Source organism: Heptranchias perlo, chromosome 26, assembly GCF_035084215.1.
Source record: "Heptranchias perlo isolate sHepPer1 chromosome 26, sHepPer1.hap1, whole genome shotgun sequence".
NCBI classification, from domain to species: Eukaryota; Metazoa; Chordata; class Chondrichthyes; order Hexanchiformes; family Hexanchidae; genus Heptranchias; species Heptranchias perlo.
This window is the reverse complement of record NC_090350.1, coordinates 6,728,655-6,753,218: the sequence shown is the minus strand read 5'-3', so window position 1 is coordinate 6,753,218 and position 24,564 is coordinate 6,728,655. Positions and strand designations below refer to the sequence as shown.

Below are 24,564 nucleotides of genomic sequence, written 5' to 3'. Positions count from 1 at the left end.
GTTTCCTGTTGCCCTTGTGTATTAATTCATGTTCCCATTTTTATCAGATTCCTACATGATTGGCTATCACGCTGCATCTGACGTTTGCCTGAATTTTGTGCGGTTCTGATCAGGATCTGTCTGGCTCACAGATCACGAGTTACCTCTTGTAAAACCAAGTTATTGTTCACTCAGTACAGACCAGCTACTCTTCGCATGAGTCAGGCAGTGTATCTGTGGAAGTGCCTTGTTCCCTTCATGGCCCAGTGGTTAAGGGCACTACCTGGGATGCTAGTGAGCCACATGTGCCAAGTCTCGAATTCGATTCCTGGTCAGTGTGGTAGATCTCAACCGGGACAGTGAGTGAGACGTTATGATCAGCCTCAGCACCCCGACCTGAGGAAAAATTAGCCAAGGCTCCTGCTCTCCATGCTATGCAGTGATCTGGCTGTACCCAGATCTGTAACCCTCTGTACTGTACCCCAGTGTTGTACAATGACAGCCCTGTACCCACCTGTACTGTACCCCAGTGTTATACAGACAGACTATACCTACCAGTACTGTACCCCAGAGTTATACAGTGACAGGCTTGTACCCACAGGTACTGTAGCCCAGTGTTAAACACTGACAGACCTGTACCCTAGTGTTATGCACTGACAGACCTGTACCCACCAGTACTGTATCCCATGACAGATCTGTACCCACTAGTACTGTACCCCAGTGTTACACACTGACAGACCTGTACCCTAGTGTTATACACTGACAGACCAGTACTGTATACAGTGACAGACCTGTACCCACCGTACTGCACCCCAGTGTTATACATTGACAGACCTGTACCCACCAGTACCCAATGTTACACTTCACTGAAAACCTAGTAACAACATGTGTCTGGAGTTATACATCACGTCAATCCTGTATTCCTCACTGTAACATATCACAGAAGTGCCGGGCATGTCTGCTAGAATGTGAGGTTGGAGTACACAGCTGGGAGGTTGGAGCACACGGCTGGGATAGACTGGGAAGATCGAGTACACGGCTGGGATAGACTGGGAAGATCGAGTACACGGCTGGGACAGACTGGGAAGATCGAGTACACGGCTGGGACAGACTGGGAAGATCGAGTACACGGCTGGGACAGACTGGGAAGATCGAGTACACGGCTGGGACAGACTGGGAAGATCGAGTACACGGCTGGGATAGACTGGGAAGATCGAGTACACAGCTGGGACAGACTGGGAAGATCGAGTACACGGCTGGTATAGATGCTGATAAACTAGAATATGAAATCTCCCATTCTGTGGATTTCCACTGAAATCCACTCGATTTCTCCAGTATTTTACACCATTCTCATGTCCCCTGGTCCTCCTTGACCTATCTAACTCAAATAGTCCATCCTCACAGATGAAACCTAATCCTTTAATTAATTTAAAGACCTCAATCATTCCTTGAAGTCTATGGTAACTAAGGTGTATGAAATTGGTATCAATCTAATGGCCCCACTCCAAACCTTCTCCAAGACCTCTGCTGTTGAGACATAAATTCACTTGTAGCCACAAATCGAACGTTGTGCAGTGTGAAGTGGCAGGGGGTCCAATGCAAAACTAACAGTATTGGCATTCGCTCAGGAGCTAGGATTGAATTTTTTGTACACCATGTTGTATTGATACTGTGTCATTTACCGTGAAGAGTCATAGAATCATACAGCACAGAAGGAGGCCACTCAGCCCATCGTACCTATGCCGGCTCTTTGAAGTGAGTGTCGTACTCTCAAAGTATGTGATTTTGAGAACAATACTGGTTCATTTAACCAAATATATCTATATTTCACTGGCCGGGCAAGGCTGTCTGGACTCTCGCTGTCATTGACCTGTACTCACATTCCAGTTATGGGGCCTCGTTTGGCTCAGTTGGTAACGGCACTGGACAGTGTAGAACTGAGTTGCACAAATCATCAAAATCTCAGTTTATATCCCAGTCTTTGTTGAGTTACCTAATCTCAGCCATGGCAGTAGTCGCAGGGCAGATCGGCCAGGGTTCCCATTGAGCAGCTCCTGCTGGAAAGCGCGCAAGTGTGGGCATTGGGTGAGGATCGGGCAGGAGTTGTGCTGGCCTCCATGGTTGAATGGCCTGCTCACCATTTCTGTCCAGGTTCTCAGCTAAAGATTGGAAACTTTGAGCTATGTATAGGAAAGCACCCGGAGACGATGGGACTTCCCCCAGCAGGAGGGGGAGGAAGAAAATGGGGAAGGCAGAGAGAAAGGGGTACTGAAATGGCAGGGCTCGTACATCTGCTGGACTGTCAGAATAACTTGTTCCCTCGACCCCTAAGTTGCTTGTCTTCATCAAGACCGATATGACATTCGCCCCTGATGTTTTCGAGCGGGTCCTAATGTTGTCAGTTCTAACTTTCTCTGACCTTGTGTAGGACCAAGATGGGCTTCGTGGAACCTGGGAGTGTTCGTGTGCATTCGCTGTGCTGGCATTCACAGAAACCTTGGTGTCCACATCTCCAAGGTCAAGTCAGTCAATCTGGACCAATGGACACCAGAACAGATACAGGTATTACACGCATTAGGTGCGGGCCCGCGCATGTGTGTTTGTGTGTGCAAACCCAGGTATGTAGGTGTGTGTGTGTGGCAGCAACTCTCACCCCATAATCATGTGACGCTGGGAATTGTTTTCCTGTACCTGCAAGTGTCAGTCTTGGCTCAGTGGTCTCACTCTGAGTCAGAAGATCGTGGGTTCAAGCCCCATTCCAGGACTGGAGCACCTCATCTAGGCTGGCACTTGAGTGCAGTACTGAGAGAGTGGTGTACCGTTGGAGTTGCTGTTACTTGGATGAGACATTAAACAGAGACCCTGTTCAGGTGGGCATAAAAGATCCCATGACACTACGCAAAGATGATCAGGGGAGTTCGCCCAGTGACCTGGGCCAACATTTAACTCTGAACCAATGTCACTAAAACAGATTATCTGGTTACTTAAAGAGTGCCTCTCTCCTGTTGACCTACATAAATTAGCTGTAAATAATAAATGAGAACTGAAATCTTGTGATAATTTACGTCTTATGGATAAACTTCAAAGAAGCTTTTCCCCAGGGGCGTTCAGTTCTGTTTACAGTTTTTGAAATGCACAACATACTTGTGGTGGGTTTCGTCAAACTGCAGTAACATAAAAAGCCACGTTACTACTGACAGTTGAACACACAGAAAGAAACCACTTCACCCCTCACCCCCCTGGCCCCCAAAACGAGGGGCCATTTCGCCTTTGAGGCACTGTTGTTTACAAGCACCGTGCCCATTTTGATGAGTCCTATCTTTCCATTCAGTGATTTGAGCTTTGCTAAGCTTGGCTAAAGAGCATGATGCTGATTCATTTTAACAGGTCTGAATTCAAGCAAACCTGTAGAATTTCCTGGAGTAGGCTTCCTTTTAAGGAGAATAACAAAAGCTTAAGAATAAAATTGATCCACTTTACCCTAAACCAGCCAGTCTGTGGCTCTCCTCAGTTGAAGTGATGCGTGTGGTACCGTCATAGTTTTCACAAACTGCTGATGAATCTGGGCAGGTATCGGGTGCTGAGAGCAAAGTAAACCTGTCAGCTTTGGTGGGAAAGCATGGTGGGATCAGTGCTGTGCTCACTACAACTCCTGGGATCAGCACTGTGCTCACTACAACTCCTGGGATCAGCACTGTGCTCACTACAACTCCTGGGATCAGCACTGTGCTCACTACAGCTCCTGGGATCGGCGCTGTGCTCACTACAGCTCCTGGGATCGGCGCTGTGCTCACTACAGCTCCTGGGATCGGCGCTGTGCTCACTACAGCTCCTGGGATCGGCGCTGTGCTCACTACAGCTCCTGGGATCGGCGCTGTGCTCACTGCAGCTCCTGGGATCGGCGCTGTGCTCACTGCAGCTCCTGGGATCGGCGCTGTGCTCACTGCAGCTCCTGGGATCGGCGCTGTGCTCACTGCAGCTCCTGGGATCGGCGCTGTGCTCACTACAGCTCCTGGGATCGGCGCTGTGCTCACTGCAGCTCCTGGGATCGGCGCTGTGCTCACTGCAGCTCCTGGGATCGGCGCTGTGCTCACTACAGCTCCTGGGATCGGCGCTGTGCTCACTACAGCTCCTGGGATCGGCGCTGTGCTCACTACAGCTCCTGGGATCGGCGCTGTGCTCACTACAGCTCCTGGGATCGGCGCTGTGCTCACTCTCCTCGTGGGATCGGCGCTGTGCTCACTCTCCTGGTGGGATCGGCGCTGTGCTCACTCTCCTGGTGGGATCAGCACGATGCTCACTACACCTCCTGGCAGCTTGATGAAATGAGCTGACTCAATCTGCCGACTGATCTGATTGTTCACACTCCGAGTACTGGGGGAATTGGAAGAGATTTGAAAGTAAATGGGGTGTATTTTTAAGAAAGGTTTGGTTGGAGTTTGATTTCCGTGGTGTGTTCAGTGTTAACGCTGGAGCGGTTGTGATGTTCCAATAACTTTCTGGACTCTTGTGCTTTTGTTGAACAGTGCATTCAGGAGATGGGAAACCCAAAAGCCAGGACGCTGTATGAAGCCTACCTCCCTGATGACTTCAAGCGACCACAAATCGACCAGTATCCTTTTCAAAGTTCATTCTGGGATTGAGTGAGGCCAGAGAGCTATTTTCTGCAGGCACAAGTGCAATAGCCTCACTTATCAATCCGTTATTTTGTGTACACTCAGGGTTTGCTGTATCTAGCAGTTGCTTGGTTGCTTTGTGTTTATCGATACATAGTGGAAAATATTTTGTTTTAAATCCTCACTGTGGGCGATGAATTTTAAAAAGGCGTTTGCTAATGTTGGATTTTTTTTTAACTTCCTTCTGCTTTTGTAAACATTTGATATAAAAATGCAGTCCCTTTTTAAAAATCTAAATCTGGTATTTTATCCATGGGCCATGCGATATGTGTAGGTGAGGGACCGGTCACTATCTCCCAGACCTCTGCCCACGGGTAGTCAGCTAATGGAAATGTAAAAAGAGCTGAAGGTCTTCTGTGCTCCCCTCCCTCCAACAACAGCAGCTTGCTGTTATATCACACTCTTAATGTAGTGAAACGTCCCAAGGTGCTTCACAGGAGCATAATCGGACAAAAAGAATTGACATCAAGTCTTGGTGCGAGTTAGGATACGGGCAGTAGGATTTTGGATAAGCTCAAGTTTATTGAGGATGGAAGATGGGACACTGGTCAGGAGAGCATTGGAATAGTCAAATCTAGAGGTAACATAGACATGGATGAGGGTTTCAGCAGCAGATGGGCTGAGGCAGGGGCGGAGATGGACGGTATTGGGGAGGTGGAACGAGGTGGTCTTGGTGGTGAAGAGGCTATGGGGTCAGAAGTTCATCTCAGGACACCCTGAGGCATACTCAGACTGATTTGAATGCATCGCCCTCCCTCGCTCCCCTCGTGTTGTGGAGCCATGTGCTTCATACAGCGTATCGACTAGGGTGTTTGAAATTTACTTGGTCTTTTAATTTTGCCCTTAACTTGTTACTCAGAGCTGTGGAGAGCTTTATAAGAGACAAATATGAAAAGAAGAAGTATTTCGATAGAAGTATTGATATCGCTGCATTCAGGGTGAGTCTTTCTATCCCCAGCAACAATCATGGAAATTCTGCAAATTGCTTGGGAGCGTTCCTAAACTGTAAGAGCGTTGGGTAAGAATGGAAAGCTCGTTCAGGGTATCTGGCTCATCCTGTGCTTCTCCGGCCCCTGCACAGGGCTGAGCCAGGCTATTCATCCATCCACCGTCACCTGTACAATTCGTGCACGTCTTCTTCGCTGGAAACCAGAGAGGATTTTGGTCTTGGGATAAAATGTGTTTAAACATCTGAATATTGCACCTTGTCCTGTTAGTCATTTCTACTTTCTGCAATCTATATATAAAGAAGGTTTATTTTCAATGGATTGTTGCCTTCCTCTCCTCCCCCTGCCACTTCGATTAAAAAAGAAACCTCTAGTTCATTGCCTACTTTATAGAAGCTCGTTTAAGATTGCACAATGTTCAGTTCCATTCGCAACCCCTCAGATAATGAAGCAGTCCGAGCCCACATGCAGCAAGACCTGGACAACATCCAGGCTTGGGCTGATAAGTGGCAAGTAACATTCGCGCCAGACAAATGCCAGGCAATGACCATCTCCAACAAGAGAGAGTCTATCCACCTCCCCTTGACATTCAATGGCATTACCATCACCGAATCCCCCACCATCAACATCCTGGGGGTTACCATTAACCAGAAATTTAAATGGACCAGCCACATAAATACTGTGGCTACAAGAGCAGGTCAGAGGCTGGGTATTCTGCGGCAAGTAACTCACCTCCTGACTCCCCAAAGCCTTTCCACCATCAACAAGGCACAAGTCAGGAGTGTGATGGAATACTCTCCACTTGCCTGGATGAGTGCAGCTCCAACAACACTCAAGAAGCTCGACACCATTCAGGACAAAGCAGCCCGCTTGATTGGCACCCCATCCACCACCCTAAACATTCACTCCCTTCACCACCGGCGCACTGTGGCTGCAGTGTGTACCATCCACAGGATGCACTGCAGCAACTCGCCAAGGCTTCTTCAACAGCACCTCCCAAACCTGCGACCTCTACCACCTAGAAGGACAAGGGGAGCAGGCACATGGGAACAACACCACCTGCACGTTCCCCTCCAAGTCACACACCATCCCGACTTGGAAATATATCGCCGTTCCTTCATCGTCGCTGGGTCAAAATCCTGGAACTCCCTGCCTAACAGCACTGTGGGAGAACCATCACCACACGGACTGCAGCAGTTCAAGAAGGCGGCTCACCACCACCACCTCGAGCAATTAGGGATGGGCAATAAATGCCGGCCTCGCCAGCGACGCCCACATCCCATGAATGAATTAAAAAAAAAACCTCCAGACTTCATACTCTGCAGAAGAATCCACTTTGAGGCATTGCTAACTTTGAGGCGTTGTCCATACAGTAGATGTGCAGTGCTGTTTAAAAACATGTTCTAGAAAGCAGCAAATCTGTGGTCAGTTGGAGATTAACTGATTACGTGCGCCGCGGAGAGGGATTGTGGGTCACATGACCGCTGAAAGGATTTGGAAAGGATGTTGTGAGATGTGCTCGGTGATGTAAGTGCTTAGTTCCTGCAAAATAAATAGTATTTTCCTTACCAACTGCAAGAAAATAAATTTGTCCCCTCATACCAAACACAAATAAATCTGTGCAAATAACTGTTGTAGTTGCACGACTAAAGAGCCCCTAGAATATAGTTGCTAACATTTTTTCCTATCGGTTACCTCAGATAAAGTTCAAATTTTACCCTGTTTTGGGTTTATACATAAAGAACCATTCACAGTCTTGCCTTTGGCGCTGGCATCATACAGGGCTTGCAAATAGCAAGTCCTGGCACTGCGGTGAATGGCCATTCTTTCTGCCAGCCTTTTTAAAAAATACAATCTTCCAGATATGGTATACACTCTCCTATAGCTCCGATATGTTGTTTGTTAAAAGGAGGCAGCTTTATCCTATGTTTTGAGTGTGGTTGAGATATTTAGATGCATGTCTGATGTGTGGGTGACAAGAAAGTTACAATAATTGAGATTTGTGCATTCTACAAGATTCATGAAGACTTGCTTCAATGAACCTTTTCTGGTTTGTTACTAACTGCCTCAAACACCCATTTAACAAAGTGCTTTTATCTCGTGGAGTTATAGTTCTGACAGGGGTTTCTTTTCCCGCCTCCCAGTCTGCTTAAATTTGCAGCTTTTTCTCTTCCAGAGAGAAAAGGACAAATGGAAGAAAGAGAGCGAAGCAAAGGAGAGCAAAACCGCACCAGTTATCTTTGAAAAAGTTAAAGTGGTGAGTCTGTAGATTATCTGTAACCCTGGCTCAGTCCACGGGGAGTAACCGAGCGAGTGAGGCTGGTCCAAATACAACTGCAGCAACAGGGGTTTTATTCCTGGGTGAGGCAGAGTACCTTCACTGTCAGGACTGTGACAGGTGGGATCTGCTGTAGATCGATATCGGAGGCCCACTGGATAGTTACAGCAAAGTTTGGGTGGGGAATTCTAAAATTTAACCCTGTAATTGGAATTTTTGATTTCTCTCCTGTCCTGGAAGTCACACTAGATTTTCTCATAGGTACTGTATACGATGCAGTGTAGGTCAATGGCAGTTTGGGAAGGCAGTGAATTGTGTATAAAAGTGACATGTGCACAGTATTTCTCAGCCCTTAGACCACCATCGTGTATGGGAGAGGTACATTGTCCTAGATATTTCTATCTGTTTGAGTTGGATTGGATGTACAGGACTGCAAAGGAGCTTTGTAGTCATTCAGGCCAGTCCCACTGCATGGATGAGTCTAGTCATTGCCCCTCTGATACCTGTCCAGTGCTGTGGTTGATATTGAGCTTGCTCAGTTGACTGTTACATGTGGAGGAGTGGATACTGAGACATACAAGCTGGACAGTACTACAGGGTGAGTGAGATGGTCCTTTTTACTGGCCATGTACTGCCAGGGGCACGGAGAAGATAGCAGTTCTTTCTGGATGGAGACAGACAGACTCAAGATTGGAAACAGCGAGGGAGGGTGAGGTGGTAATTTAGAGAATGAGGCGCGGGGGAGCCAGAAGGGAAACAGCAAAAATAGTTTGGCAACCACCTCCGAGATTGGGAGTGTCAGACAGTCGAAGATCTGCCAACTGAGACACTGGCACACTGCTTCAACACCCAGTTATAGTTCAAAGCTGTTCAATTGTCTGTTTCAGTGCGATTGTATATTTCCCATCTCATTGAGGTGCTGCCACAAAGTAAACCACATATGGATGTAAATATACATTTCCAGACTTGTACTGGTCTGGATATTCAGTTTTGGTTCCAATTGTATAAAACGTGCTGAGATTATGGTGCTGCAGTCTGATAGTCTCTCGGCACCCTCCACCTCGCTTCTCCCCCTCCTCGCCCAACTCACCGCCTTTTTGCTGAGTGGCCCTCAGGGTCTCGTGGGTTTGCTTTCCATATCATTGCCACTCAGTTAACTCTCCATTTGGCCCCAAATGTAAAGTGATAAAGTAGTCAAAAGTAAAATGGGGAAGGCATGGGAAGAAATTTGAAACTGTTTCTGCTGTTGTAAGAGGTGGGGTGGTGGTGGGGGAGAGGAGTATGTCAGCTCCCGGAGGGCCCTTTCAGTCTAGACCCTGTTAAACTTGTCTTTGGTGATGTGTAGCAAGCTGCTATGAATTCTTTCTTTTCCCTTTTAAGCCAAAGAAGGATGAACAGCAGCAGTTGAAAACGAGCCCTTCGCTCCCTCCTGGCCCTGCGATTGACCTGCTGGGACTGGGTAAGGACAAGTAGCCTTAGATTCTCAACAGTAGCTACATGTGAACCTCCCGGTTGTACAGCAGTAATTACCAATGCCCTTCTTCCATGTTCTTACCTGTAATGTTCCTTAACTTGATATTATAACATTCGAGTGAAGTGCCTGAGCATAGCTAAGTGAGTGGTCTTTCCTTAATGCCCATGCTAAAAATTCTTTGAACAGTGAAATACTGCAATCTGGGCTCTGGGACTCTGGTCAGTTCTGATACTGGTCACACCAAGTTCTGATTGTCTCTTTTCCCGACATTTATCAAACGTTTTCCAGAAGTTGGTGCAAAGTTCTTTTAAAGAAAGAGTCAGGACACTTCACTTATACATTTCTTTGTTCAAATGCTATTGTAACCCACTTTTCTTAAACAAATGTACAATAGTTGTGGCCCCACAGACATGTGTAAGGATGTGAAGGCCTTAGAGAGGGTGCAGAAAAGATTTACTAGAATGGTTCCAGGGATGAGGGACTTCAGTTACATGGATAGACTGGAGAAGCTGGGGTTGTTCTCCTTAGAGCAGAGAAGGTTGAGAGGAGATTTGATGGAAGTGTTCAAAATCATGAAGGGTAAATGAAGAGAAACTGTTCCCATTGGCGGAGGGGTCGAGAACCAGAGGACACAGATTTAAGGTGATTGGCAAAAGAACAAAAGGCGACATGAGGATAAACTTTTTTACACAGCGAGGAGTTATGATCTGGAATGTGCTGCCTGAAAGGGTGGTGAAAGCAGATTCAATCGTGATTTTCAAAAAGGAATTGGATAAATATTTGAAGGGAAAAAATTTGCAGGGCAACAGGGGAAGAGCGGGGGAATGGAACTAACTGGATTGATCTTACAAAGAGCCGGCACGGGCTCGATGGGCCGAATGGCCTCTTTCTGTGCTGTTATGATTCTGTGTGAGAAGCTCGATCTTCGCTGGATTTGGTTAGAATAAATACGAAGGGAATTTGTTTGCAAACAGTGCCGGGGTCACTCTGGTAGATCATTACATTTTGTAAAACTTGCGAGGCCAACCTTACATTGTGTTGGTGTTGAGAAGCAGCAGTAATTCGCGGAACGATACCTGCACACCTGCCCGTGCTTTCTTTTAATTCTAAGCTACATAATGTTCCAATACAATCTCTCTATCCTCTGTCTTCTCCGTGGTGCCCTGTGTGAACTTTTTTTCAGTGGTTTTGTTCGAATAGAGTTTGCCCTGTGCGAAGGGGTTTCGGTCCAGAACCTGGACTCTGGCCAGTATTCTGAATCCTCTGTGTGTTTTCCCAGATACCCCTGTGGCAGCTCCAACCTCCAATGGGATCTCCAGCCTAACCTCAGCACTTGCTAATGACCTGAACCTCTTTGGACCCATGGTGTCCAACCCGCTGCCTGATTCCAATCCATTCCCAAACACGGTATGTATTCAGATTTTGCGAGCACAGGACTGGCGGCTAGTTCCTTGTGCATAGGATAGTACTTGTTGGGTGAATTGCAGAATTATATGTAATTTGGGGGTTCTGGCCAGCGTGGGGGAGTGACTGAGCTGCAAGTGGAGATACATCACCCCCTCGTTCAGCCCTCCAGGGCCCCTTGGATTGCATTTACATCCTTTTGTTATCTATGAAAGCCCCTTCATTAAAGCTGGCAGTTAACAAGTCAGCGTCTGTTGTGCAAGTAAGTGAGGAGACCACTGTAAGTGGGGAGGGAAGTAGTGGGCAGATTGTTAACTAAAAAAACAAGTGCTGGAATTACCGGGGGGGGGTCCCATCAATATTTGAAAGAGAAACGACCGATTGGTGCTTTGGATGGGTATCTAGTTCTGAGAAAGGGTCTGCACCAGGTTGACCTCCCTGTTCTACAGATGCAGACAGACCTGCTGTTTATCTCCAACGTCTGTCTTTACTTCAAATGTTCAATGTTTATCTCCACTGGGAAAGTCTGTGTTTGGATGGAGAGGGGGTGTTCAGTACAAATATGAAATATATATAATACACACAGTGCCTTGTGTGTTATCAGCATGGCATGGAACAATGTAGACGTAATAAGTTGCACTCGTTCCAGTGTATGGTCTCGCCTGCATAGCTCAGATAGGCACAGGGAGTCTGAGTGTAAGTGAGGTCATTCGGTCACTGACAGTAATATGTAGAGGAAGGTCGTCAGTGAGCGCGATCCAAAGCTTCACTGTATTGACATTGTGATTCACAGGTTTCAGCCCCCACTCCACAGGAAGGAACTGAAAACTTGGACCTCTTCGCTGAGCCCACCCTGAAACTGGAAGATTCTGGGAAGAAACAGCTGTCGAAGGACTCCATTCTCTCACTTTATGGGTCACAGACTCCCCAAGTACCCGCTCAAGGTATGCAGCAGAACCACCAAACCTCAGGGTAGAGAGAAAAACACACTGTCTTAGTGCCCAAGTCTAGACGTTTTCTGTGCGACCTTGAATCCTGGTAATTCTTTCACCAGTTAAACAATAAAGACCTGGTCCCTTCCTGGACTGTAACTGGGCTGTGACATAAAAGCTGAGCGCTAATAGAGTTGAGGCAGCAATGACTCACCACTGTCTTCATGACCATTAACTATTTATCTCTGCTCACCACAAAGAGCAGCCTACATAGGCAGGCACATGATTCCATGAACTGAAAATGAATCTTGACCTGGTGGGATAAATATTGGCCAGAACACCGAGAACTCCCATGGCCTTCATCGAATATTCACCCAAGAGAGCAGATGGGGCCTTGGTTTTACGCTTCATTCGAAAGACGGTACCTCCAAAAGTGTAGCACTCCCTCTGCTACACTGGAGTGTCAGCCTAGATTATGTGTTCAGTGGAGTGGGACTTGAACCCACAATCTTCAATGATACCACTGAGCCAAGGCTGACACCATAGATAGCAAAATGCCACTCTTGATGGATCATTTGGGCTAAAATACAAATCACATTTATTTTGAGATATAAATTCATACAGAGCATAAGAACTTAAGAAATAGGAGCAAGAGTAGGCCATTCGGCCCCTCGAGCCTGCTCCGCCATTCAATCAGATCATGGCTGATCTTCTACCTCGACTCCACTTTCCCGCCCGATCCCCATATCCCTTGATTCCCTTAGCGTCCAAAAATCTATCGATCTCAGTTTTGAATATACTCGACATCTGAGCATCTACAACCCTCTGGGGTAGAGAATTCCAAATATTCACAACCCTCTGAGTGAAGAAATGTTTCCTCAGATCTGCAGCTTACGAGCAATGCAGCACTTAACTTTGTAGTGACAGAGTTAATTATCAGTGAACTGAAATGTCACAGTCGTTTGAACTCTTGGCTCTTGACTGAGTCCTTGATAAGTGTGGCTCATTCACTGCAGCTCCATGGAGCTCTGTGTTACTGTGTTGTCAAAGTAAGCAAGTATTTTTGAAGAAATCCCCTTCTGGTAAGCTGGTAATAAATATTAATTGGATGGGAAGTGGCAAATAACCTGCTGCCCCCCTTACTGTCCTGACACACAGCCTACTGGAAGATTTGTCTGGATTGGCACCCCCTTTAATGGCTCTGGCATTAGGCAATTAGCTCGCACCTGTCCCTATCCCTCATCATGCATTCACTTTACTCACGGGTCTTGAGGCAAGGGGAAAGCATCCGGATTTATAGCCCCATTTTAAAATCCCTGAACATTAGCCTGGCTAAAATCCATAGGAAAAGATGTCAAATGGAAATATTTTATAACCAGACACTCTAACTTTAATCATTGCCTGCGTTCGCAATTATTCTCAGGCTGTGTAACTGAAGCTGACATTCGAACTGAAGTAAAGAAACTTCAAAGAGGGCCATACAACACTAGGTACAAATGAGCAGTCACTCACACAATAACAGCTTTTGTGCCTGTGCGCTGTTTTAAATTTCTCCCACACCTAAAGTCCTAACTCCTGCTGGTTCCCCTTTACCCTCAAAAATTCAGGCAGACAATGGGACTGTGAATCGAGTTCACTAAGTGTTAAGTGAACCCACCAGCTACTGTATTGTATTCTTTGATTTTTTTTTTCCCTGTCGCCGCAACAATGGGGCTGAAATCGGTAACTTGCCATGTGGGTGTGAAGCTTCACCTCCATCTTGTAAGCTCCAGGGAAACACATGATCCTACACCCAATTCACTCCTGCCTGTTGTCACTCTACCTTCAGCTCCGAGTGCATCCACTGATCATCACAGCAAAGAATTTTATTGGAAATGTGAACTGTGATGGCAGTTACTGGAGTAAATAGCACAGCTTCCTTAACATCTGGGCTGCCGCTTGTGCTGTGATTTGAGTTGTGGCAGATTGAAGGCAGGTTGATTCAGTGCAAGGATCTCAGCATAAAGCTTTTGTTACAGTGAACAGTTACTGTGCCATCGGCTAACATTAATTGGTGATGAGGCACAACATACTGTCGGTGCTTAGAAACACTGTCCCTCACTGTTGCTAAAGGCGATTAATTTTGGAGGTAATTTTTAAGAAGTTAATTCTCAGGACATTAGTGTCGCTGGCAAGGCCGACGTTTATTGCCCAGCTCTCGTTGCCCTGAGAAGGTGGTGGTGGGCCGCCTTCTTCAAGCGCAGGAGAGAGTGGCTTGGTACAACTGAGTGACTTGCTAGGCCACTTCAGAGGGCAGTTAAGAATCAACCATGTGTAGGCCAGACTGGAAAGCAGATCTCCTTCCCTAAAGGGCATTAATGAATCAGTTGAGTCTTTATGACAATCATGGTCATTTATACTGATACTTTTATTTCCAGATTTTATTTAAACTGAATTCGGATCCTCAAACTGCCATGGTGGGATTTGAACTCACATTAGCAGGATTACTAGCCCAGGCCTCTGGATTACTAGTCCAGTAACACATCCACTATGTTTCCTTACCCGATGAGGTCGTTCAAATGTTGTGTCCTTAAGGACTTTACAGGAGGTGAACTTTCAGATTTTAACTACTCCACTTATTTCCCGAAACTTTCCGTTCCATGTATCTCAGTCACTCCAGGTGTCTTGAGCCTGAGTCGGTCCTGATTGGTGTTCGCACATGGAGGGCCCCTACAGTCCAGGTTTGGTTAGGAACTCTGTCTTTCGGTGTATTTTGTATTCCAATAATGCAGCACACTTTTGGAACGCGAGCAATTTGTGACCAAAATAAAAACTGGAAATGAATATCAGGTCGGCCAGTCTCTGAAGAGAAAAAGGGAGGTTAACATTTCAGCTGGGACCCTGCATCTGATCCAGTGCAGTCAGAAGAGGCACTGAGTCACCAGGTCTGATGCAGAGTCCCAGCTGAATCATTAACCTGTCTTTCTCGTTCAGTTGCTTTGTATTTCCATTACTTTCTGCTTTAACTTGATTACCAGCGTTTGCAGGCTGTGTTTTCAGTCACCTCGCTCTCTCACTACCTACAGCCCATTCTGTGTCTTTGAAGAGCCTGCGGATGTTTTATTAGGTGATTTTACAAATGTGTTTTTAATCCTGAGTGATGGAAGGAGGTCAAGAACGATCCATTTAGAAACCACGTGAGTGACCGTCTCCTCTCCATGTTTCACAGGCACGATGTTCATGGCCTCTGCACAGGTGCCCTACGCTTCCTGTCTGCCATCTGGCTTTGCAAATTTCCCACCCATGGTGGGTGCAGTGACGCCAGCCAGTGGCATGATGGGTAATATGGGGCAGCCGGTGGGCATGATGGCCCCAGTAACGCTGCCAGCTGGATTCGTGGGCGGCATGCAGCCGGGAGTGATAGGCATGCCCAATGGGATGATGGCGCAGCAGGGAGCCTACGTGGGAGGCATGGCCATGCCACAGCCAGTGTACGGAGCCCAACATGCGCAGCAGCTGCAGTGGAACATCGCGCAGGTAAGCAGCCTCTGAAGGGAGGTTAACATTTCGGCTGGAACCCTGCATCTGACCCACAGCAGTCAGACAGAGGAGGCACTGAGTCACCAGGTCTGATGCAGAGTCCCACCTGAATCATTAACCAATGGTTGTAGCACAACGTCCTGTCGATGAGCTCCCACTTTATCCAAGCGTACGGTAACCTGGCCCAAACCGTTGTAATGAGCCCTCCTGTGTGCTGTGCAAAAGGGGATTACATCTCACAGTCTGACCAGGTCTGCCTTCCCTTGTCCATCCATGAACAATGCCGGGGGTTCATCGTGACCCCTTCTTGATAAAAACATCACTCTGATAGCTGAACATGGCTGTTTTTTTCATTCTGGGGATGTGAGCATCCCTGACGAGGCCAGCATTATTGCCCATCCCTAGATCCTAGAGAAGGTGGTGGTGGGCCGCCTTCTGAGTTCAGTACAACTGAGCGGCTTGCTGGGCCCATTCAGAGGGCAGTTTAGAGTCAGCCACGTTAGTGTGGAACTGGAGTCATGTACAGACCGGACCGGGTAAGGACGACAGGATTCCTTCCCTAAAGGACATCAGTGAACCTGTTGGGTTTTTACGACAATCCGACAGCTACACGGTCACTTTTACTGATGCCAGCTTTTTATTCCAGGTGTTTTAGACTGAATTTGAATTTGCATTCTCTGGATTATTAGTCCAGGCCTTGAGATTACTGGTCCAGTAACACAGTCACTACACGACTTTTTGCAACCGTTCCTTCAACACTTAGGATTCAAGGAGAAGCAACAAGTTACTGAATTGCCACCCCAGCCTGAATACTAAGGGATCTGTCTGTGCCTGTACTGGTGTGTCTGTCACTCTCATGTTGTCCTGCTACAGCATTGAGGAGCAAAGTGGATGCCTGTTGGCTTCTAGCCTCCCCTGCCCAGCAGCAAGGTAAGGACTGAGACACACACCAGTAGGATCACAGACTTAAAACCTTTTACGTTATGGGGCAAGTTGGAGTAGTTCCTCTGAGTTATTTGTCTCTTTACTAATATCTTATTCTGTCTGGTCCTGTACGGATTGATTTTAGAGAAGCAGATATATTTTTTGACTCATTCTAATTGCATGATTTCGGGCAATGTGGTCACCACTGACTAATCAGATCCCTGTATTTAATTTCACAACAACATATAGAGGAGCTGTAACGAATTTGGAGACTGCAGTCCCTGCATCATCCTCACTGCCTGTTCTCTCTCTCTCTCTGTGTGTCCACATGAGCAGCAACAATGAGTGATTGTTGATGACTATTCTTCAACAGTGGGTGTGTCACGGTTCAGCCTAGTCCTGTCTTTTTCCTCGGCCCCCCTCCTTAGCACGTTCAAGCAAGGATCAGGTGCAGGGGTCCTGCCTTCACCCCCAAGAGTCATATCCCACCCTCTGACAAAAGAACCAGAGGGCAGATTAGAATTTGTTTTACGCAGCGAGTTGTTATGATCTGGAATGCGCTGTCTGAAAGGGTGGTGGAAGCAGATTCAATAATAACTGTCAAAAGTGAATTGGATGAATACTTGATAAGTATATATAAAATAGCAAGGCTATGGGGAATGAGCTGTGGAGTGGGACTAATTGGATAGCTCTGTCAAAGAACTGGCATGACGGGCCGAATGGCCTCCTTCTGGGGTGTGAGATTCTCTGATCCTGGTTGAGATGGGCTGTCTCAGCACAGGGCCAGGGATTGGGCCTGGCAACTTCTGGTTGGAATGGTCGGACCTATACTCTGTCTTCCAACCGAGCCTGTGAGGAAATCCACGGAGGTCGTTGACTTTTAAAGGTCTAAGGGCATCAGCTGGGCCAGTTCCACAAGCAGGCAGTGCAGCTCCCCTACAAACACCAACAGACCTGGAGTTACTAATCTGATGTGCTTCAGTAACGCAGATTTGAATTCTATCCCTTGCCTGACTCTCTTTCCCTCGATTGTCATTACAACCTGCTTAAAACAGTTTGGCCTCCACTTCAGTTGATTTGTAACCAGGGGTCTGAGTTGGCTCGAACCCCTGTGTAAGGAGATTGGATGTTGTGACCCCAATTGCCCGCTTTTATTTTCAGATGACTCAGCACATGGCGGGGATGAATTTCTACGGTGCCAATGGGATGGTGAGTTATGGACAGTCGTCTGTTTCCATGGGAGCAGGAGCTGCTCCAGCTGCTGGTCAATCCCTCGGCACCCAGATGTGGAAATAAACGGAAACGAGCAAGAGAAAACAAAACAAACAATCGCTCCATGTCTCAAAACCATGCGGAAGACATTTTGGCTTCTTCTCTACTCGGGCCAGTTTACTGTATGCGATCTCAACTCCATTTTGCCTGTAGATCCTACATGGACTTGGCGAGAACTTCACCATCAAAATGGCAGCCATCATTACCAAAGTCAATTTTTTAAAACAGATGTTTTTCTCCCAAAGGAGGATTCTTTGGGAACCTGATTCGCTCAAAGGATGAGTCTGGGAGGGGTGTGTGATCCTGAACTTTGTGCTGTTGAAAAGTGTTCTCAGTCCAGCTTTGGCTGCTCACTTCTGTTTAAATTTCTCTGTCACTCAGACGGACGACCCAGCAGTAGCACATCACAGAATGCCTTTGTGTTAACGGTGCTCGTTTAGAATTGTTAAGATCGGGCTCTGTGAGCAAGTGATAGAGAGCCCTTCACCTTTAGTAGGAGGTAACGCAGAAGGGAACTCGTGATTGCCTGTGTCCAGTTAATCAGCCATTGAACCTCATTACACAGCAAGAAAATGTATGAACTGAAGCATGTATGTGCCTCCATTTAACAGGGCCCCTGATGCTGGGTCAAAAACCCCTGATAAATGCCCACCTCCTTTTGTTATAGTTGTTTCATCAGGTTAATTAGTAATAACTGTTAAATAACTGGTACTCGTTTGCAGTAGTTAGAATAGTGCTGCTAGATTTTGTTAATCAGATGCTGTTCATCTGTTGATCAGCGCCAGCACTCCACTTAAACCGCAGCAACTGGCTTGGAATTTAGTTGTAGATCAGTAAATCCTGGTTGGAGTAATGCGACAACACCAATGGGATGGAGAGCTCTGTTATTCCAAAACTTGTGTACCACATTATCCAGCACAAGGCATGAAACAGATGAGCTGAGTCCTGTCCACTCACCTCTCTGAGGGTGGGACGTCCCACCCAGTATCTCAACAACCGTCCGGGTTCAATCTGCTCAGCACACAGTTAATTTCATTCCAGCAGGAAAGTCTTTTTTTAAACTCCAAACTAAGTTGCTTTTAAATGGAGCCCAGTGCACTTGGGTGAGATACCAGAGGGATAAATGAAGAAAATTAGAGGCGAGGTTTGAACATAAAATGGAGATCAGTGAGCGAGTGAGGCTCGTGTTTATGGGTTGTGGGCACAGGGTTTCACAGACTGAGGTCAGACAGGGGTTACGATCCACATACAGCATTGGCCAAACCACTTATTGTTTATATAATTGAGGTGAAGAATGAAGCCTTTGATCTATTAGGCTCTTTGCCTTCTGGCGATTTATAATCACTATTCTTTGGTTGAGGGAGAATGTTCAAACACACAGCTTTGGAATTGTTTCCTCCATCTTGTAGGGTGGCTGAGGAATATAGGACTTGGGACTGCCTTCTCAATGCGTGTTGTAAAGCCAGGTTGCCCTGTTCAATGATACCGGTGGGGAGGGGGACGTGTGTTAAGACCCTCTAATGCCAGATCGGTGCTGACTCACACAAAAGATTTCTTGAATTAGTAACATCTGGCACTGCATCTGGGGAGGAAGAAAATGTGTTGGGTCCAGTATCTGCATGTGCTGCAGTGACTAATTTCTCTCACTTTCTTCCCCTGCCTATCTGGGAGTGACGTGTTTGGCCGCAGCTCAGCTTCTTCCTCTCGGAGAGTCCGATTGTCCAAGAGCAGTGGCGGTGGAACACAGGGCTTCTAACAGATACTGTTAAACAACTGGAAGCAGAATATTGAGGAATAGCTGGAGTGATGTGTGTGGGAATAAAGCACTGTACACCTGCTGATACAAGTGTCCTGTCACCACCTGCAGCCTATGGGAGTGGAGAGTGCCCTTTTATTTCTACATTGAGAGTGAGCGAGCATCCCGAGCGATTCAGCACCAAGGGTTTTGGTGTCTTGTATCTGATTCTTTTTTTCTGGTGAATGGGGAGAAGAATTCTTTTTGCACTTGCCAACAACATTGCTGCTTTAACTAACTTTCTAAGGGGAGGGGGAGGGATACTGAGTGGAAAAGGGTTAAGCTCCACTCCAACACTGCACATGTGGGATTTTTCACGTTTTGGTGACCTGATTAGATTTGGTGCAAATAGTCACGTCTACGATATTAGAAACTATTAACTTTTTTGCTGGATCTTTTTGCCTGAATAGGAAATTCTAAGCAGACGTTTAAAAATGTAACGTGTTTAACTCGTAGATTACTTGTAAGTCGCATGGTGTCTCAGGGCTGGGACGGTCTGTAGTTAAGGCTCTAAATCGGTCAGATCGGTTGTCTGAGCAAAAATTCACCTGTCGAGCTGGGATGTGTGATTTTTTTGGGTTTTCAATTTTTTTTAATCACTTAACGGAAATATTCACCTGCCCCAGGCAAGTAGAGCGAATTCTGGCAGCCTGGTATAGTCAGACAGTTGAGTCAGTATCTAACCACGTGATCCTGAAGGATATTGAGTAATCTGAACCACAGGCTCTGCCCCCGAATGCACTAGCTCGTATGGTGCAGGTCTCACAAATTCGGACTGCACAGAGTGACTGTCAGTTCCACCTGGCCTGACATTAGATGTGATACTTTGGGTTTTCATTAAATCTGGCAAGATTTCAGGGGTTGTTTTCCCTGCCCAATCTGAATCATTATCCACAAACATTCTGATCATTTAACGCACAATACAGAATAACTGGAAACAAATGTTTGCATTAAAGGGGAAATGATATGAATTTGGGGGAAGAGAACCTGTGTAAATCTGGGGTTTGTACCTTGTCTGTCTGTTCAAGACACTGCTTGAGATTTGCTTGAACCTCATTGTAATTTTTGGTTGTAATTTCTGTTGAATGAACTTCCTCGAATCAGCATTCATGCTGGAGAAATGTCGAAAATGACTGAAGTCTAAAGCTTAATTTGCAGAGTTAACCAGGGGAGCGAGACAAAAGGGAATGTGTCCCATTTGCTGTTGCCACCGGTTATTTTCCCTGTGGTAAATGTGGTAAATAAACTGCTCGGGATAATAAGTAGAATTAAATTTAAAATAAAATAGACTGCTTGGGGTCAGACTGACTGGAGGATAAACGCCTATATATAAAGCAATTACGTGAGCCGTTTCATTTGAAGTTTGAATGTAGAATGGTGACCTACAGAGTTGTCAAAGCACAAACTGCAGTCTTGTCTGACACTGATCATTGCAGAGCTGGCTCTCTGCAGTACACAGGGTAACATGGTGGGGGGTGTGAGCCTCTCTCCTCTGGTGTGGTTGTTGCAGTTTTGTGGGTCTGACATTTGGAGCTGGTTTTACATCCCGCCCATTTTTATGCTCCATTATCGGGCAGGGTGTAAAACCAGTGTTCCACCCAATCCCGTGGGTTTCCCACCCACCCGGTTAAGTTAAAATGACCCCCTTGGTGTCTGGGTTAGCCCATGAAGTGTAGTCACTCGGGGTGGGGGGGAGGTGTCAGTGAATCATTCCTCAGCAGAAGCCGGCACCTTCAGGAGAGGAGGGAATTAGTGAGAGAGACTGATTGCAGCTAGCGACTGCCATGATGTGCCAGAGACTGGTTTCGTATCCAGGGCGTATAATCCTTGTGTGGTTAAACTGTGGCTTTACAGGTACTTCCCTAACCTGCAACTGCTCAGAATCCTGAATTGGACGAGGGGCAGGGGGTGCAAGTGCCTTGAGGCAGAAAGACAGACACCTTGTCGTCAGTTCTCTGCTGTGTGTTTATGGATATTCACCCTTTTGCGAGCTCTGTCCTTGAATGTAGTAATATCTTGCCAGTCCTGTAAAGGAGACATTTCTAGTTCAAAGCAAATGTATGAAACTGGAAGGATCTGCAGTACAGGACCCATACTCTGAGCTGTGACGATGAATATTGTTTAAGGAGTGCAATATCCCTCTTACATCGTGGTAACGGTATAAATATAAATCCACTTCTCCCCACAACATTTCTACAAATAACTTTCCAGACTCTCAGGTGGGGCCTGTCTGCTTTATGTACTGTAATACAAAATCTTTGGTGGGAGGTGATCAGATTTTACACAAAGTCACTGTTTACAGTCTTTCAAACCAATATTCCCCCCCCCCCCCCCCCATTAAACAGTCAGCAGTACTGGTGAAGTGTAACTAACACTGGTTTCTCCAACTCCTGAGGTGCTTTTATGCTGATGTCTGGGGAAAGTGACCTCTATGCACTTGGTCTGTTTCTGCCCCTCTGCCTCACTGACCATGTCAGGAGCTGGTCTCCCCCAGCTGGGTGATAGAAACCCAATGGAAACCTATGGCCAGGCTGCCCTGTGTTTACTGGAGTCAGCAGGTGGCTGGACTCACTGCTCATGCTGCAGTATAAAGGTTACTTCAGCCTGCAGGCAAATTTCAAAATCCAGAGCTGCTTTCTTATTGATTAATAATTTGGATTCCAGAACACTGGTGTCTGTGAGCTCACTCCCAGCAGTTCTCCCGAGTTTTCTGCTGTGGTACAGCTGGGATCTAACGGTGTAAACGCTGGGGGCGATTAACTGAGGTTGGTCTCTCCCAGTCTGGATCGATGGATGAAACGGCATCGATATAAAAAGTTAGTGTTTCTGTACTGCCCCATTAGTGACTGAATGGCAGCTTGCATCCACGACGTGGCTGGGCGATGGATTAAGTTCCCTCTGTTTTCTGAGTACTGCTGATGTTTATAAGAAGTCCTGGGACGTGGCTTTAATATGTGGTATATAGATACATATGAATATATTAATATAAAGCTAATTTGTGCTATTTTTATGAGGCTGTTTTGCTTATATATAAACAGTGCTGCAAAAAAATTAATATTAACTTTTTTATATATCTTTGGAAGGTCAACTTATGTGTGACCAGTGAAGGGAGGCTATAGTTTCATAATGGACTTCAGTGCATAAGTGGGACATTGCTTAAATTAAGTAAATGGGAGGTGTGTTTTAAGTGAGAGAAAGGGTAGTAGATAGAAATATATGGAGCCCAGGGACAGAGGGCATGGTTTTATTTTGTTATAGTAAGCTCACGCACAATGGTTCGTGCCTCACACACCTCACTTGGGTGGCTAATTGAGGAATGCCGGGTCATTGGAGGGCCTGCCATGTTGCCCAAAATACTCACTCGTTTATATTACTGAATTTTAAAGGCTAACCTTGGACTGTGGAAATAGAAAGCTTATTTTTACAATACACAAAACTATTTTTCCAAAACTCCTTTCCCTTTCTGATTGCTGTTCTGCAGACCTCCCTGTTCACCGGGGTTGAAGAACGTTCCGTTTATTTCCAGGTTGGGTTTGCAGAGGTCGTGGGTCCACTGTAGTGTGAACCGAGGGCCAGCGACCCTTGAACTGCTGTGTCACTTGCATCTCCAGCCCCACCATCACTCAGGGCTGCTAACTCCCATCGTCATACAGTGCTTCATCAGTAAACATTTCTGATCCAACTCACTTTTTTTTATTAAACTCAATATTTTTTCTGTGCAGTGGGACTCGCCCAGGAACATTTTAATCTTTTGTTGGTGTTTGTATACTGAACTGTCTGGGACCAGTTCAACATCCAGTGTGAGGCAAAACGATGCTTTGTTTTCCCCCCTTACAAGAACTTAACTGAAAACTTGCTTTGCTATCGCACAATCCTCTTCCCTGTTCTAAGCATGCCAGCAATGGAGTAACCTATCTGTCAATGTGTTTCCATATCCTGGTTTTCTGCTTCCAGCTCTGTCCTGTATTATATATATATATAAATATATTCTAATTGTAATATAAAGCTTGTTGTGGGGAAAATTGAAAATAAAGATTTTATTAAAGATTTACTTTGTATATTGAAAGGAGCTGTGTTCTAATTTGAGTGGATTGGAAGGTGGCAAATGTAACCCCGCTATTCATGAAGGGAGGGAGAGAGAAAATAGTGCACTACAGGTCAGTTAGCCTGACATCGGTCATCGGGAAAATGCTGGAATCCATTATTAAGGAAGTGATAACAGGGCACTTAGAAAATCATAATATAATTAGGCAGAGTCAACATGAAAGGGAAATCGTGTTTGACAAATCTACTGGAGTTTTTTGAGGATGCAACAAGCAGGGAAGATAAAGGGGAACCAATGGATGTAGTATATTTGGATTTTCATTTGATAACATGCCACATAAAAGGTTGTTACACAAGGTAAGGGCTCATGGGGTTGGGGGTAATATATTAGCATGAATAGAGGATTGGTTAACAGACAGAAAACAGAGTAGGCATAAACGGGTCTTTCTCAGGTTGGCAGGTTGTAACTAGTGGAGTGCCACAAGGATCGGTGCTTGGGCCTCAGCTATTTACAATCTATATTAACAATTTGGATGAAGGGACCGAGTGTAATGTATCCAAGTTTGCAGATGATACAAAGCTGGGTGGGAAAGTAAGCTGTGAGGAGGACACAGAGTCTGAAAAGGGATCTAGACAGGTGAAGTGAGTGGGCAAGAAGGTGGCAGATGGAGTATAATGTGGGGAAATGTGAGGTTATTCACTTTGGTAGGAAGAATAGAGAAAATATTTTTTAAATGGTGAGAAACTATTAAATGTTGGTGTTGAGACACACTTGGGTGTCCTTGTACAAGAAACACAAAAAGTTAGTATGCTGGTACAGCAAGCAATTAGGAAGGCAAATGGCATGTTGGCCTTTATTGCATGGGGGTTGGAGTACAAGAGTAAGGAAGTCTTACTACAATTGTACAGGGCATTGGTGAGACTTCACCTGGAATACTGCGTACAGTTTTGGTCTCCTTATCTAAAGAAGGATATACTTGCCTTAGAGGCGGTGCAACGAAGGTTCACTGATTAATTCCTGGGATGAGAGGTTGTCCTATGGAGAGGTTGAGTTGAATGGGCCTATATTCTCTGGAGTTTAGAAGAATGAGAGGTGATCTCATTGAAACATATAAGATTCTGAGTGGGCTTGACAGGGTAGATGCTGAGAGATTGTTTCCCCTGGCTGGACAATCTAGAACAAGGAGGCATAATCGCAGGATAAGGGGTCGGCCATTCAAGACAGAGATGAGGAGGAATTTCTTCACACACAGGGTTGTGACTCTTTGGAATTTTCTTCCCCAGAGGGCTGTGGATGCTGAGTCATTGAATATATTCAAG

At 46.0% G+C, this 24,564-nt stretch overlaps 1 protein-coding gene across 1 annotated transcript; it reads left to right on the top strand.

Moving 5' to 3' along the window:
- The first annotated feature begins 282 nt into the window (after positions 1-282).
- On the top strand, positions 283-23,266 carry LOC137342479 (stromal membrane-associated protein 2-like). The gene is made up of 10 exons (XM_068006368.1): positions 283-310; positions 2,408-2,541; positions 4,506-4,591; positions 5,515-5,593; positions 7,779-7,859; positions 9,261-9,339; positions 10,634-10,761; positions 11,552-11,702; positions 14,899-15,206; positions 17,295-23,266. Exons 1-10 carry the CDS (start codon positions 283-285, stop codon positions 17,427-17,429), a joined length of 1,209 nt encoding a protein of 402 aa, XP_067862469.1. The 3' UTR covers positions 17,430-23,266.
- Positions 23,267-24,564: the final 1,298 nt, after the last annotated feature.

What these genes read in the sequence shown, in the direction of transcription:
- LOC137342479 (XM_068006368.1), top strand. Translation starts at nt 283, where the DNA reads ATGTGCCAAGTCTCGAATTCGATTCCTG. An exon ending in GGACACCAGAACAGATACAG is followed by an intron (nt 2,542 to 4,505) that starts GTATTACACGCA and finishes TTTGTTGAACAG; the next exon opens with TGCATTCAGGAGATGGGAAA. An exon ending in AAGCGACCACAAATCGACCA is followed by an intron (nt 4,592 to 5,514) that starts GTATCCTTTTCA and finishes CTTGTTACTCAG; the next exon opens with AGCTGTGGAGAGCTTTATAA.